The sequence below is a fragment of the Schistosoma haematobium genome, chromosome 6 (genome assembly GCF_000699445.3).
Source record: "Schistosoma haematobium chromosome 6, whole genome shotgun sequence".
Classification (NCBI taxonomy): domain Eukaryota; kingdom Metazoa; phylum Platyhelminthes; class Trematoda; order Strigeidida; family Schistosomatidae; genus Schistosoma; species Schistosoma haematobium.
In genome coordinates, this window is record NC_067201.1 from 2,623,789 (window position 1) to 2,639,559 (window position 15,771).

Below are 15,771 nucleotides of genomic sequence, written 5' to 3' on the forward strand. Positions count from 1 at the left end.
ATATATCTCGACAAAAAACGATGAGTAGATATTATTTCATCAATTTGCATCAGATCTAGTGTGTATGGAAACCAAATATAATATGCGTTATACCAATCCTATAATGTGTAGTGGCTTGACATTGATGTAATTCTTTAGGCTTCATTTAATAATCACCCTGATAACCGTTATTAAATAAATCTCAATGGTGTATCAATTCAGAAGGCAACAACACAAACAGCCAACTACAGTTTATCATTTAGCCCTGATTACAAAACTACAAACAAGGTACATCAAGTGAATTTAAGCAGAAAAAAACAATACACAGGAGTAAACAAATACAGCGGCAAATCAATCAATAAGATTCAAGCATATATATATGGAAAACGAAAGATTGATCGAGCGATATTTAAGCGACCGACCGAGCGAGCGAGAGAGAGAGAGAGATGTACGTAGGCTGTCACATGTGATCAAGCCTACATGTATATACAGACATGGTAATAATAATAATAATACAAAGCAATAGACAAATTGTTACTGTTCAAATAACACTATCTATTAGACCAGTTAATTGAAAGGCTTGACAATATTAACCGTAAAGAAACTTGATTGTAGGATCGGTGCCACGGTGTACCAAACGTATAACACTGAATTAAGTCGTTAATAATAATAATAATAATAATAATAATAATAATAATAATAATAATAATAATAATAATAATAATAATAATAATAATAGAAAAGAGTATTGCGGAGATTTTAGTAATTTAATAGTTGAATTCATGAGTCATGGATGCGTATTATTGAGGAGCCCCGTATTAGGATGAAACAGCCATCCAGTGCTTCCAGGTTTTCCATGGTGGTATAGCTTTAATTGACTGATGAATTCCACTGTTAAATGATAATAATAATATCAATAATAATAATAGTAATAATAATAGAAATGAAGCGGTAAGACTGAAGAAAACAAGCAGTAAAAGTAAGAGCATAATCAAGGGGAGAAAAGTTAACAAGAGTGATTTATAATAGATACAGTTCACTTAAAACTCCTGTTTGATTGTTATTGGCATCTGTAATGACCCATGTCTATTAATTTTTCAAAACATTGACTTGCATCATCACTCGGACCCTAACTAGGATGTCCTTAATGAACTGACAGAAGCCAATCCTATACAGCTAACATTCATACCCAAGAAAATTTCATAGACTGACTAATAAAAAATTAATTACATCGAAGCTACTGAGATAAATTAATAAAAACTCGACTAAGTTATAGAAGCTGTTGTTTCTAAATTATGAAAATAATCAGGTTTTCATGATAGAATCTGAAGACACATTATGAAACAACAATATCACAAACATGATACTGACACATGATATCTAAGATAACAAGGGTGAAGCACTATGGAAAAATGTACAACCACAACTTGCGGAGGTCGGAAGTAAAAACTGTTAAAACATCAAACTACTTAATTTTATTAAGTAACATAAACTTTACAAAAAACTGATAACGCAGGACAAAAGAAATAAGAAATAAAAAAATAATGCAAATATAAGGCATAACAAAACAATATACCTACAGAATATGAAAAATAGCAAAATATAATGAAACAAAACCATGAAAAATAAACACAATTTGAATGAAAACACATCAAAAGTGTGCAAAAATTCGATGGAAAAATACAAAGGATTGCTCAAAATTAGAAGAGAAGATAATGATGAAACGGGCAGAAATGTGCAAATAAAATGCAGCAGACTGAAGATGTTGAAGCTGACAAATCATCCTTCAAAGATACGAACCACGAAGAGCAGGATTACCATTCCTTGAAGTGAATTCCTAAAGGAAAATGGAAACAGACTGTTGGATTAATAATATTCTTCCTTGTCAACTTTTACTTCCTCAAAGGCTTTTAGTCCAAGCCTCTACTTACCCATACTCATCCCTCCCTATTAAACTTCAGCTTTGTAATCTAGTTTCTCCTAAAAGCAGTTCGAGGACTGGATTTGGCTGTGCTGCTTGAGAGCTAATTGCAAAGCTTTGTACATGAGTGTTTTCAGAATGTTACAGTTTTGCGGTTGATGTGATCAATCGCCCTAAATAAACATTAATAAGATTACCTTCTTCAGCCTTTTCACAGTGTGTTTGTACTGATTCCTGTTTGAGTATGTTGAACTGTTTGTGCTTTGGACGCACATGGGATAACGCTTTTAGCCACATAGTTCCTAACTCCGGCATTCTCACAGGGGTCTGTCTGCGGTTCTCACCTGCCTCGTGATAAGTGCCAGGCATATATGCCGGTCTAGTGTACAAACATCATACTCACATCGCATGAGACAACTAAGAGTAGTTCGGTGTGGTATGGTTCGACTCGTTTCCAGCTAGTGTGTTCGTGTTGGACTACTTTCACTCTTCACGATAGCTGTTAGTAGCCGAGTGTGATCCTAAGGTATGGTTGTGTGGGTTTGTATAACGTTAGATTCGTGTCTGGTTTGCTGGCAACTTGGTTGGGATGACTCGAACGGGGTGAGCACTTGTGTTGGGCTCGTACTCCAGTAGACCAAGGATGTTGAACCTGGCAACTCATGCTTGACAGATACGAATCACACTAATGGTCGCCTGGCTCGGTCTTGTATGGACTTTGCACTATGAGGTGGCTGTATTGTGGCCAACCATCTCTGTTATGTTCATCGAATGGGCGTTGTGCGCGTCAGGATTGCAAGGTTGTTGGGATGCTCTCCACATTGCCCAGAATTTTCTCATGCTTGCGACGGCCGTTAGCTGTACAGTGATTCACATTCAGTCGGCCACAACGCAGGACCAGGCACATGCATGCATCGGCCAAGATACCGTACCCCATTAACACAACAACATGAACAACAAATTCATATAAGCAGTTACTTCGGTTATAGTAATAAATAAAAAGGGTTGTGTATGAAAATATGATACGGGGAGAAAGAATGAGTTCGTTGAAAGGAAGATATAAAGTAAGTTTGATCTCACGGTTTAAGGGAAGACGAAGTGTATACACCTACTTGGTTGTGGTGGATTCTGAGCCATGTCACCCAAAGTCTCCAACCATTGGTTACGATAGTCGCGCGGACCCCAACCAAGTAGTCTGCATTCACGAGATGATTGCAATTGCTAATCACATGAAGGAGATGATGAAAGGTGGGAAGTAAGTTCACGAATGCGTGTGCGGTGAGACTTTTCACGTTGTAGAAGTCTACCAAATTAGTCATTACATTTCGCAATGATTCGTTTTGTCTTGGAAAGGCTCGTGGTAGTCGTGACTATCAAGGTCTCTCAGTTTGTGCAGTCTCCTTCCGAGTAAATTTATGGAAGGTGCTGTCGGCACGCGTTGATACGGAATGCTTCACTCATTGATAGCTCGGTTTGAACGTCGGTAGTCAGCTGAAAGAATTTGGTCCTGAGTTCATGGCCTCTCCTGTGTGCGGCAAATCTACAGTTGTGGAAGGTAAAAAAATGAGGGTATATCAGGTGTGAGGTTATCGTTAAGTGATGTAAAGACTGCGGTCAGGTCACCTCGTATTCTTCCGTATGATTCAGCTTTGTTAAGCGTCAGGCCATTTCGTCAGTTAATTTGGGTCTTCCTATAGCCCCGCGATACCTCGTTCTCCTAGTATCTCTCTCCATGTGATGGTATTATCGGTATGTAGGAAGACTGATGATGATGGAAAATACTGGACGAGTCACTTACGTTTAAAACAAGTATTCCTGGCTCTGAGAGTGTCCTGAGGAACACTGATACGCACTGTTTTTCAGCCAGTCAGCGTAGAATCAATGCATAGAACCTATCCACACCCAACGGGAAGGTTGTTCAACCATGACGGAAACCGCCCACCACCCATATGTCCCCTTATTTATACAGCAATCTGGTATCTAGTATTTGGTGATGGCGTATCCACTCGTCCAATACTATCGTCGCAGCCAATTACTTATGTGGCAATTTCACACTAGTACTATCACAACTTGCCAATTCAGACGTTGCTCTAGGGAATAGTCTATCTTGAAGACAAACGTAACGAGTGTTCGTCATCTCAAAAACAAACCATTTCATGGTCAGAACTCGATATTTGTAGGTCCACTCTTTCATCCTCATTCGTTTAGAGACAACGTCAATTGCGGAATGATGGTGATTATTTTGTGGTCGAACGGGTTCGGTCACGTGACTGAAGACCACAAAAATAATCTGCAAGACAGCAGTGACTGAGAAAAGCTTGTTAGTGTTCGCCACCACAATGAGTCATTCATTTTGGTCGTTTCACACCGAATGTTCAAATGGTTCAAATGGTTGTGGACGGAATAGAAGAAGCTTTCGCTTAACGGGCTTCCGTGTCATGTAGCAGTGGATCACCAATACCTCCAGGCAGGACCCCAGGCATGTTAACGATAATAGAGGAAAAATTGGTAAATCATAGTAAGATATTATCCCTATTCCTTAAGAACAGGTCAAGTTGCCTTTTAAAGTACTCCTGAGAAGTCTCTTGAACTAGCTCAGCATTTGAAAACTCTTAAGGAGTAGAATTTGTGTCTAAAGTCCATTCTCCTGTGTTGTGTCTCTAGTTTATGGGCACTACCCCTTAAGTTTGTGTTGGAGCTAAACTTGAGTAGGTGTTTAAGAGGATGTCCAGAAGTGTTAAGGACACTGTAGGCCATTAGAAGGTCACCTCGAAGACGCCTATACTCTAGTGAGTAGAGGTTTAGTGATTGAAGACGCTCTTCATAAGGCTTGAATTTGAGTCCCCGAACTGATTTCGTGGCTCGCCATTGGATACGCTCTAGAGGGTCCTTATCCTTTTGGAGTGAGGAAGGAAATTTATGCTTCCGCATCCTAAATGAGGATGAATAAAACTGTTGAAGACTATGTGGAACGTTCTACCGTCGAACTGGCCAAAAATGCACTTCAATATTACCAGTGTAGGGTTTGCTAGAAAGGCTTTTTGTCACAGTTAGCGTAAGACTTAAAATCTCAGGGTACCAGCCTCCTAAATCTTTTTCAGCTTGGGAGTGCTGGTACCCTACGACGTCAACCTAAACACTTAAGGAAACGGTACCAAGCTATACAGACCTCACATATAGATTAATTATTGAGGGATTATAGTCAGCATGCAATCGGCCATTGCATCGAGTGCCTACTAACTCTTGTGGGCCACCGCACATTGACTGTTGAATTCTGATAGTGCATCCCGCAATTTTCTCGTCTGAAATCACTTCTTAGCTAATGAGGACCATAAGAACTATCAACAAATAGTACCGACCGCCTCTTACCGTTCAATTGTCTTTGACTAGTGATCGCTGTGTTTTGCTGGATGAGGACACACCATTTCCGTTCCTCTGCGATGATCATGTTGACTGTCCGCTCACAGTGTGTTTTTTAGTTATGGCTGGTGTTGACCACGCCTATCAGTACTCTGTGGAAGTGAAGAGCAGGTTCTCACTGTTCCTGGACGACACTCTGAATAGTGAAGACCCGGATATCCTGCTATCCAAGTTGCAGAGTAAACGAAGTGAAAAGACTAAAAGGATAAGTCACATGTGCAACAGCAACATGTGGTACCTGCAAAGGTCGACACGACAACTAAGAGTGAGGTGAAGGTTGAGACTGCAGCTCCGAAAGGTAAGAAAATGTGTAATATTAGCTATTTAAGTTGGTTCTCGAGTGTCGAAAACCACCAACGTCACAGAGCCGCCACCAGTGCCACCTGAAGACGTACAAATCACATCCACAAAGGGGACAGATGAATCAATTAGTGCCTTTGTGCGTGGTCGTGGTTCAGGTAGAGGAACACCTCGAGGGATGCGTGTAGGCAGAGGACAAGGGTCTCGAATGGCTTCGACAGAAGCACCTCAAGATTCAGTGAGTGATTTGAATGCTACCAGGTAAGCTTGTTGTGATCTCAGTGGTTACTTACAAGAGGGCCAAGTTTCGAGCCTAGAGGACGTGGGAGAGGTAGAGGAAGAGCAATGTTTGGTCGAGGTCGTGGGATGCCATTCAATTCGAACCGAGACTTCGACAATCAGGATGGTCCAGATCGTCAGTAAGTGGTTTTTACCCAAATAATTTTGTAATGATGAACTGTTATCCCTGTCCTATGCAATGCGGAAACACAGTCTGATGCATGTTTAGGCTTACATAACTCCGTTAACAATAGCCTTTTATTCTGTAGGGGCCCAAGACAATATGGTCGAAGAGATGGAAATTGGAGTGCTCAGGATGTTGATGGTCAAACAATGCCTGAGAGTGGTGACTCAGAGCAAGTTGTGCGTTTCTCAGACGATCGTAACGAGGTCGAGGACCAGTCAGAGCATGCCACAGCGGAGAATGAGGAGGGCGTGGTTGCCAACACAGAAACCCCAGTTGAGGAAGAACCGAAAAGCTACACATTGGAAGAATACAAGGCCATGCGCCAGTCTTCCAAACCAGCCATCTTACTGAACAACAAAGGTCTACGCAAAGCTAATGATGGTAAAGATGTGTTTGCAAACATGGTGGCTCACAGAAAAATACAGGAGGTCCACGAGGATATCTACGAGGTGGAGGAGAAGGAAAACGAGCCTGAGGTATGTTTCGTTTTTATGTATTTACACTAGATTCGATATAGGAGCATCAGTCGATCGACATTGATTTTTCTTTCGCCGACAACTTTGGAAGCCGTAGAAGAGGTGGGCGAGGATTTGAAGGCAGAGGGTTCGATCGTGGGCGTGGTGTCACACGCGGTGCGGGACCAAGAAGCGAACGTGGGGGTCGAGGAAGAGGTCAGATGAGGAGTGACGGGCGAGGTCGTGGTTTCGGCCGTGTTCTGCCTATTAACGATCACATTCCACCTCCAGCAATTTACAACGACCAGGAGTTCCCTTCCTTGAAGTGAATTCCTAAAGGAAAATGGAAACAGACTGTTGGATTAATAATATTCTTCCTTGTCAACTTTTACTTCCTCAAAGGCTTTTAGTCCAAGCCTCTACTTACCCATACTCATCCCTCCCTATTAAACTTCAGCTTTGTAATCTAGTTTCTCCTAAAAGCAGTTCGAGGACTGGATTTGGCTGTGCTGCTTGAGAGCTAATTGCAAAGCTTTGTACATGAGTGTTTTCAGAATGTTACAGTTTTGCGGTTGATGTGATCAATCGCCCTAAATAAACATTAATAAGATTACCTTCTTCAGCCTTTTCACAGTGTGTTTGTACTGATTCCTGTTTGAGTATGTTGAACTGTTTGTGCTTTGGACGCACATGGGATAACGCTTTTAGCCACATAGTTCCTAACTCCGGCATTCTCACAGGGGTCTGTCTGCGGTTCTCACCTGCCTCGTGATAAGTGCCAGGCATATATGCCGGTCTAGTGTACAAACATCATACTCACATCGCATGAGACAACTAAGAGTAGTTCGGTGTGGTATGGTTCGACTCGTTTCCAGCTAGTGTGTTCGTGTTGGACTACTTTCACTCTTCACGATAGCTGTTAGTAGCCGAGTGTGATCCTAAGGTATGGTTGTGTGGGTTTGTATAACGTTAGATTCGTGTCTGGTTTGCTGGCAACTTGGTTGGGATGACTCGAACGGGGTGAGCACTTGTGTTGGGCTCGTACTCCAGTAGACCAAGGATGTTGAACCTGGCAACTCATGCTTGACAGATACGAATCACACTAATGGTCGCCTGGCTCGGTCTTGTATGGACTTTGCACTATGAGGTGGCTGTATTGTGGCCAACCATCTCTGTTATGTTCATCGAATGGGCGTTGTGCGCGTCAGGATTGCAAGGTTGTTGGGATGCTCTCCACATTGCCCAGAATTTTCTCATGCTTGCGACGGCCGTTAGCTGTACAGTGATTCACATTCAGTCGGCCACAACGCAGGACCAGGCACATGCATGCATCGGCCAAGATACCGTACCCCATTAACACAACAACATGAACAACAAATTCATATAAGCAGTTACTTCGGTTATAGTAATAAATAAAAAAGGGTTGTGTATGAAAATATGATACGGGGAGAAAGAATGAGTTCGTTGAAAGGAAGATATAAAGTAAGTTTGATCTCACGGTTTAAGGGAAGACGAAGTGTATACACCTACTTGGTTGTGGTGGATTCTGAGCCATGTCACCCAAAGTCTCCAACCATTGGTTACGATAGTCGCGCGGACCCCAACCAAGTAGTCTGCATTCACGAGATGATTGCAATTGCTAATCACATGAAGGAGATGATGAAAGGTGGGAAGTAAGTTCACGAATGCGTGTGCGGTGAGACTTTTCACGTTGTAGAAGTCTACCAAATTAGTCATTACATTTCGCAATGATTCGTTTTGTCTTGGAAAGGCTCGTGGTAGTCGTGACTATCAAGGTCTCTCAGTTTGTGCAGTCTCCTTCCGAGTAAATTTATGGAAGGTGCTGTCGGCACGCGTTGATACGGAATGCTTCACTCATTGATAGCTCGGTTTGAACGTCGGTAGTCAGCTGAAAGAATTTGGTCCTGAGTTCATGGCCTCTCCTGTGTGCGGCAAATCTACAGTTGTGGAAGGTAAAAAAATGAGGGTATATCAGGTGTGAGGTTATCGTTAAGTGATGTAAAGACTGCGGTCAGGTCACCTCGTATTCTTCCGTATGATTCAGCTTTGTTAAGCGTCAGGCCATTTCGTCAGTTAATTTGGGTCTTCCTATAGCCCCGCGATACCTCGTTCTCCTAGTATCTCTCTCCATGTGATGGTATTATCGGTATGTAGGAAGACTGATGATGATGGAAAATACTGGACGAGTCACTTACGTTTAAAACAAGTATTCCTGGCTCTGAGAGTGTCCTGAGGAACACTGATACGCACTGTTTTTCAGCCAGTCAGCGTAGAATCAATGCATAGAACCTATCCACACCCAACGGGAAGGTTGTTCAACCATGACGGAAACCGCCCACCACCCATATGTCCCCTTATTTATACAGCAATCTGGTATCTAGTATTTGGTGATGGCGTATCCACTCGTCCAATACTATCGTCGCAGCCAATTACTTATGTGGCAATTTCACACTAGTACTATCACAACTTGCCAATTCAGACGTTGCTCTAGGGAATAGTCTATCTTGAAGACAAACGTAACGAGTGTTCGTCATCTCAAAAACAAACCATTTCATGGTCAGAACTCGATATTTGTAGGTCCACTCTTTCATCCTCATTCGTTTAGAGACAACGTCAATTGCGGAATGATGGTGATTATTTTGTGGTCGAACGGGTTCGGTCACGTGACTGAAGACCACAAAAATAATCTGCAAGACAGCAGTGACTGAGAAAAGCTTGTTAGTGTTCGCCACCACAATGAGTCATTCATTTTGGTCGTTTCACACCGAATGTTCAAATGGTTCAAATGGTTGTGGACGGAATAGAAGAAGCTTTCGCTTAACGGGCTTCCGTGTCATGTAGCAGTGGATCACCAATACCTCCAGGCAGGACCCCAGGCATGTTAACGATAATAGAGGAAAAATTGGTAAATCATAGTAAGATATTATCCCTATTCCTTAAGAACAGGTCAAGTTGCCTTTTAAAGTACTCCTGAGAAGTCTCTTGAACTAGCTCAGCATTTGAAAACTCTTAAGGAGTAGAATTTGTGTCTAAAGTCCATTCTCCTGTGTTGTGTCTCTAGTTTATGGGCACTACCCCTTAAGTTTGTGTTGGAGCTAAACTTGAGTAGGTGTTTAAGAGGATGTCCAGAAGTGTTAAGGACACTGTAGGCCATTAGAAGGTCACCTCGAAGACGCCTATACTCTAGTGAGTAGAGGTTTAGTGATTGAAGACGCTCTTCATAAGGCTTGAATTTGAGTCCCCGAACTGATTTCGTGGCTCGCCATTGGATACGCTCTAGAGGGTCCTTATCCTTTTGGAGTGAGGAAGGAAATTCTATGCTTCCGCATCCTAAATGAGGATGAATAAAACTGTTGAAGACTATGTGGAACGTTCTACCGTCGAACTGGCCAAAAATGCACTTCAATATTACCAGTGTAGGGTTTGCTAGAAAGGCTTTTTGTCACAGTTAGCGTAAGACTTAAAATCTCAGGGTACCAGCCTCCTAAATCTTTTTCAGCTTGGGAGTGCTGGTACCCTACGACGTCAACCTAAACACTTAAGGAAACGGTACCAAGCTATACAGACCTCACATATAGATTAATTATTGAGGGATTATAGTCAGCATGCAATCGGCCATTGCATCGAGTGCCTACTAACTCTTGTGGGCCACCGCACATTGACTGTTGAATTCTGATAGTGCATCCCGCAATTTTCTCGTCTGAAATCACTTCTTAGCTAATGAGGACCATAAGAACTATCAACAAATAGTACCGACCGCCTCTTACCGTTCAATTGTCTTTGACTAGTGATCGCTGTGTTTTGCTGGATGAGGACACACCATTTCCGTTCCTCTGCGATGATCATGTTGACTGTCCGCTCACAGTGTGTTTTTTAGTTATGGCTGGTGTTGACCACGCCTATCAGTACTCTGTGGAAGTGAAGAGCAGGTTCTCACTGTTCCTGGACGACACTCTGAATAGTGAAGACCCGGATATCCTGCTATCCAAGTTGCAGAGTAAACGAAGTGAAAAGACTAAAAGGATAAGTCACATGTGCAACAGCAACATGTGGTACCTGCAAAGGTCGACACGACAACTAAGAGTGAGGTGAAGGTTGAGACTGCAGCTCCGAAAGGTAAGAAAATGTGTAATATTAGCTATTTAAGTTGGTTCTCGAGTGTCGAAAACCACCAACGTCACAGAGCCGCCACCAGTGCCACCTGAAGACGTACAAATCACATCCACAAAGGGGACAGATGAATCAATTAGTGCCTTTGTGCGTGGTCGTGGTTCAGGTAGAGGAACACCTCGAGGGATGCGTGTAGGCAGAGGACAAGGGTCTCGAATGGCTTCGACAGAAGCACCTCAAGATTCAGTGAGTGATTTGAATGCTACCAGGTAAGCTTGTTGTGATCTCAGTGGTTACTTACAAGAGGGCCAAGTTTCGAGCCTAGAGGACGTGGGAGAGGTAGAGGAAGAGCAATGTTTGGTCGAGGTCGTGGGATGCCATTCAATTCGAACCGAGACTTCGACAATCAGGATGGTCCAGATCGTCAGTAAGTGGTTTTTACCCAAATAATTTTGTAATGATGAACTGTTATCCCTGTCCTATGCAATGCGGAAACACAGTCTGATGCATGTTTAGGCTTACATAACTCCGTTAACAATAGCCTTTTATTCTGTAGGGGCCCAAGACAATATGGTCGAAGAGATGGAAATTGGAGTGCTCAGGATGTTGATGGTCAAACAATGCCTGAGAGTGGTGACTCAGAGCAAGTTGTGCGTTTCTCAGACGATCGTAACGAGGTCGAGGACCAGTCAGAGCATGCCACAGCGGAGAATGAGGAGGGCGTGGTTGCCAACACAGAAACCCCAGTTGAGGAAGAACCGAAAAGCTACACATTGGAAGAATACAAGGCCATGCGCCAGTCTTCCAAACCAGCCATCTTACTGAACAACAAAGGTCTACGCAAAGCTAATGATGGTAAAGATGTGTTTGCAAACATGGTGGCTCACAGAAAAATACAGGAGGTCCACGAGGATATCTACGAGGTGGAGGAGAAGGAAAACGAGCCTGAGGTATGTTTCGTTTTTATGTATTTACACTAGATTCGATATAGGAGCATCAGTCGATCGACATTGATTTTTCTTTCGCCGACAACTTTGGAAGCCGTAGAAGAGGTGGGCGAGGATTTGAAGGCAGAGGGTTCGATCGTGGGCGTGGTGTCACACGCGGTGCGGGACCAAGAAGCGAACGTGGGGGTCGAGGAAGAGGTCAGATGAGGAGTGACGGGCGAGGTCGTGGTTTCGGCCGTGTTCTGCCTATTAACGATCACATTCCACCTCCAGCAATTTACAACGACCAGGAGTTCCCTTCCTTGAAGTGAATTCCTAAAGGAAAATGGAAACAGACTGTTGGATTAATAATATTCTTCCTTGTCAACTTTTACTTCCTCAAAGGCTTTTAGTCCAAGCCTCTACTTACCCATACTCATCCCTCCCTATTAAACTTCAGCTTTGTAATCTAGTTTCTCCTAAAAGCAGTTCGAGGACTGGATTTGGCTGTGCTGCTTGAGAGCTAATTGCAAAGCTTTGTACATGAGTGTTTTCAGAATGTTACAGTTTTGCGGTTGATGTGATCAATCGCCCTAAATAAACATTAATAAGATTACCTTCTTCAGCCTTTTCACAGTGTGTTTGTACTGATTCCTGTTTGAGTATGTTGAACTGTTTGTGCTTTGGACGCACATGGGATAACGCTTTTAGCCACATAGTTCCTAACTCCGGCATTCTCACAGGGGTCTGTCTGCGGTTCTCACCTGCCTCGTGATAAGTGCCAGGCATATATGCCGGTCTAGTGTACAAACATCATACTCACATCGCATGAGACAACTAAGAGTAGTTCGGTGTGGTATGGTTCGACTCGTTTCCAGCTAGTGTGTTCGTGTTGGACTACTTTCACTCTTCACGATAGCTGTTAGTAGCCGAGTGTGATCCTAAGGTATGGTTGTGTGGGTTTGTATAACGTTAGATTCGTGTCTGGTTTGCTGGCAACTTGGTTGGGATGACTCGAACGGGGTGAGCACTTGTGTTGGGCTCGTACTCCAGTAGACCAAGGATGTTGAACCTGGCAACTCATGCTTGACAGATACGAATCACACTAATGGTCGCCTGGCTCGGTCTTGTATGGACTTTGCACTATGAGGTGGCTGTATTGTGGCCAACCATCTCTGTTATGTTCATCGAATGGGCGTTGTGCGCGTCAGGATTGCAAGGTTGTTGGGATGCTCTCCACATTGCCCAGAATTTTCTCATGCTTGCGACGGCCGTTAGCTGTACAGTGATTCACATTCAGTCGGCCACAACGCAGGACCAGGCACATGCATGCATCGGCCAAGATACCGTACCCCATTAACACAACAACATGAACAACAAATTCATATAAGCAGTTACTTCGGTTATAGTAATAAATAAAAAAGGGTTGTGTATGAAAATATGATACGGGGAGAAAGAATGAGTTCGTTGAAAGGAAGATATAAAGTAAGTTTGATCTCACGGTTTAAGGGAAGACGAAGTGTATACACCTACTTGGTTGTGGTGGATTCTGAGCCATGTCACCCAAAGTCTCCAACCATTGGTTACGATAGTCGCGCGGACCCCAACCAAGTAGTCTGCATTCACGAGATGATTGCAATTGCTAATCACATGAAGGAGATGATGAAAGGTGGGAAGTAAGTTCACGAATGCGTGTGCGGTGAGACTTTTCACGTTGTAGAAGTCTACCAAATTAGTCATTACATTTCGCAATGATTCGTTTTGTCTTGGAAAGGCTCGTGGTAGTCGTGACTATCAAGGTCTCTCAGTTTGTGCAGTCTCCTTCCGAGTAAATTTATGGAAGGTGCTGTCGGCACGCGTTGATACGGAATGCTTCACTCATTGATAGCTCGGTTTGAACGTCGGTAGTCAGCTGAAAGAATTTGGTCCTGAGTTCATGGCCTCTCCTGTGTGCGGCAAATCTACAGTTGTGGAAGGTAAAAAAATGAGGGTATATCAGGTGTGAGGTTATCGTTAAGTGATGTAAAGACTGCGGTCAGGTCACCTCGTATTCTTCCGTATGATTCAGCTTTGTTAAGCGTCAGGCCATTTCGTCAGTTAATTTGGGTCTTCCTATAGCCCCGCGATACCTCGTTCTCCTAGTATCTCTCTCCATGTGATGGTATTATCGGTATGTAGGAAGACTGATGATGATGGAAAATACTGGACGAGTCACTTACGTTTAAAACAAGTATTCCTGGCTCTGAGAGTGTCCTGAGGAACACTGATACGCACTGTTTTTCAGCCAGTCAGCGTAGAATCAATGCATAGAACCTATCCACACCCAACGGGAAGGTTGTTCATCCATGACGGAAACCGCCCACCATCCATATATCTCCTTCCGATTAAGTTTATGTAAGGTGCAATCGACTCGCCTTTATATCATTTTGTTCACGTTCTAAATATTTTAATTCATAGTACTTGCATTAAGCGTCGGGTTTCGTGTATACATTAGTGTTTGTTAAATGCACATCTTATTCTGTTTCAGTGTAGATATTGTTGGATAAATTCTCCCAACGTCACCATCTAATCATCAACATATAGGTAAAATACTACGTAGCACTTTTGTATAAACCTAGGACACTGAATACTACGAAACTTCTTAGGTAATCTCGTTGGTTTGAAGTTTTCTACTCGATAGTTATATTGGAGTTGTGATAGACAAAATCATAATTTCAGTAGAGGTGTTTCTCATTTGTCCTGAATATCCTCCATTAGCGTTATAATTTTAGTGGAACGGTATCGTGAGTGGACAGGTCGTATGTAAAAGTATACCGGCAGCTTTTTTTTAATATATTCAACCCCGTAGGGTAAACCGTGTTAACTATTAGATTAACTGTTATGTAGTTTCTATGCAGTCTTAGTCCCATTAACTAGTTTTTTAGCCTACAGAAGAGTAACCAATGAAAGTATGTCTCTGAATATGAATCTTACTTTCGCATATTATTGTATGTTGTCTGAAAAATTTATATGGTATACGTTGTGATGGTGAGTATGATTTGTGGCCGGACGAATTATCCATTTACTCATAATAAGATAGATATAATTTATTTATTTGAACACGTGAAAATTGGTAAAATGGTGCACCAAATATATATGCGTCACACAAAACAATGAGAATTTGAAGAGAAGAAAAAAAGGACCATAACGAACAGATTAGTGTAAGGTAGTGTAATAATAATAATAATCGGGGAAACAGAAACGTAGACTCAGAAGAGATCTCTCAGTTAAGGAAGAAGCAACTACTTTTTATGAAGAAAGTAAAAGAAGGTTACAGCAGGATCGCCACTGGCTTCTATTCTGAGCCATATCTGATAACGTCTCTAGCCACTGTGTCGCACCATTTCTAGGACCCCAATCAGGGAGTCGTTAGGGACCAACACAAGCCAGCCCTTTGCGGTGTTCTTTCATCCCACGACACCATGTCATGCACTGACCACCTCTCCGCTTCTTCCAACCAGTCCCAGAGTCGGCAAATAATGCACTACGTGTAATTCCCTGGGACGACATTCGTAGAACATGTCCAAGCCACCGAAGTCGGTGTTTCAAGATGGTGACACCGATTGCATTATCGTCTCTGTGCCCGAACACACACCTTCATTCAGCATTCTACTAACTGAAAGATATTTGCAGTAGGTCAAATGTATATGTTCTTGGTATTCTTGTAAATTGTTCAACTGCACTGTCATACACATTCCTATTATCTCTAGTATTTTTCGTATTGCTCACATCTTTGGTTTCAAAACCTTAATTTTCTTAGGACTTCAGTAATTTGTTAAGAGAATATTGGAATTCCCCACATTTCCAAATAATCTGTATGCTATGTTACCATTTTTTGCAGTATTAACCGCTTTTTTACTCAACATGAGATTATACTAGGAAAACAGTTTCAGGCAATTCTTTGTAGCTCGTTTCTCATAATTATGTATCAAGCTTATTATACATTAAACCTCTGTATTTTTAAAATCGCAAATCCGATTGTTATTTTGATAAAATACAATGGTGGTTAAATTTGTCTGGTGACACTGATTCCACACTAACAGGTTTTGTAACCGACATGACACGGTTGACTATCGACAAAGAACATGAACAGATAACAAGGCATACTGTTGAAATATTAGGTAGCATCATATT

General features: G+C 42.3%; 1 protein-coding gene across 2 annotated transcripts; it reads left to right on the forward strand.

Moving 5' to 3' along the window:
• The first annotated feature begins 5,042 nt into the window (after nt 1–5,042).
• Nucleotides 5,043–14,541, forward strand: MS3_00008307 (uncharacterized protein). Of its 2 annotated transcripts, XM_051216668.1 has the most exons (6): nt 5,043–5,618; nt 5,650–5,881; nt 5,917–5,978; nt 11,039–11,099; nt 11,229–11,622; nt 11,664–14,541. In XM_051216668.1, the coding sequence occupies exons 2-6, from the start codon at nt 5,799–5,801 to the stop codon at nt 11,928–11,930; spliced, it is 867 nt and encodes a 288-aa protein (XP_051065262.1). In that variant the 5' UTR covers nt 5,043–5,618; nt 5,650–5,798; the 3' UTR covers nt 11,931–14,541. The 2 variants fall into 2 exon arrangements, with proteins under 2 accessions (XP_051065262.1, XP_051065261.1); XM_051216667.1 differs by lacking the exons at nt 11,039–11,099; nt 11,229–11,622 and adding exons at nt 6,169–6,562; nt 6,604–8,872 and having other exon boundaries at nt 5,043–6,039; nt 13,933–14,541.
• Nucleotides 14,542–15,771: the final 1,230 nt, after the last annotated feature.

Excerpts from the sequence above, each read along its gene's own strand:
- MS3_00008307 (XM_051216668.1), top strand. The coding sequence starts at position 5,799 with ATGCGTGTAGGCAGAGGACAAGGGTCTCGAATGGCTTCGACAGAAGCA. Across the intron at positions 5,882-5,916 it reads AGTGATTTGAATGCTACCAG|AGGGCCAAGTTTCGAGCCTA; the intron begins GTAAGCTTGTTG and ends GTTACTTACAAG. Across the intron at positions 11,100-11,228 it reads CAGGATGGTCCAGATCGTCA|GGGCCCAAGACAATATGGTC; the intron begins GTAAGTGGTTTT and ends TTTATTCTGTAG.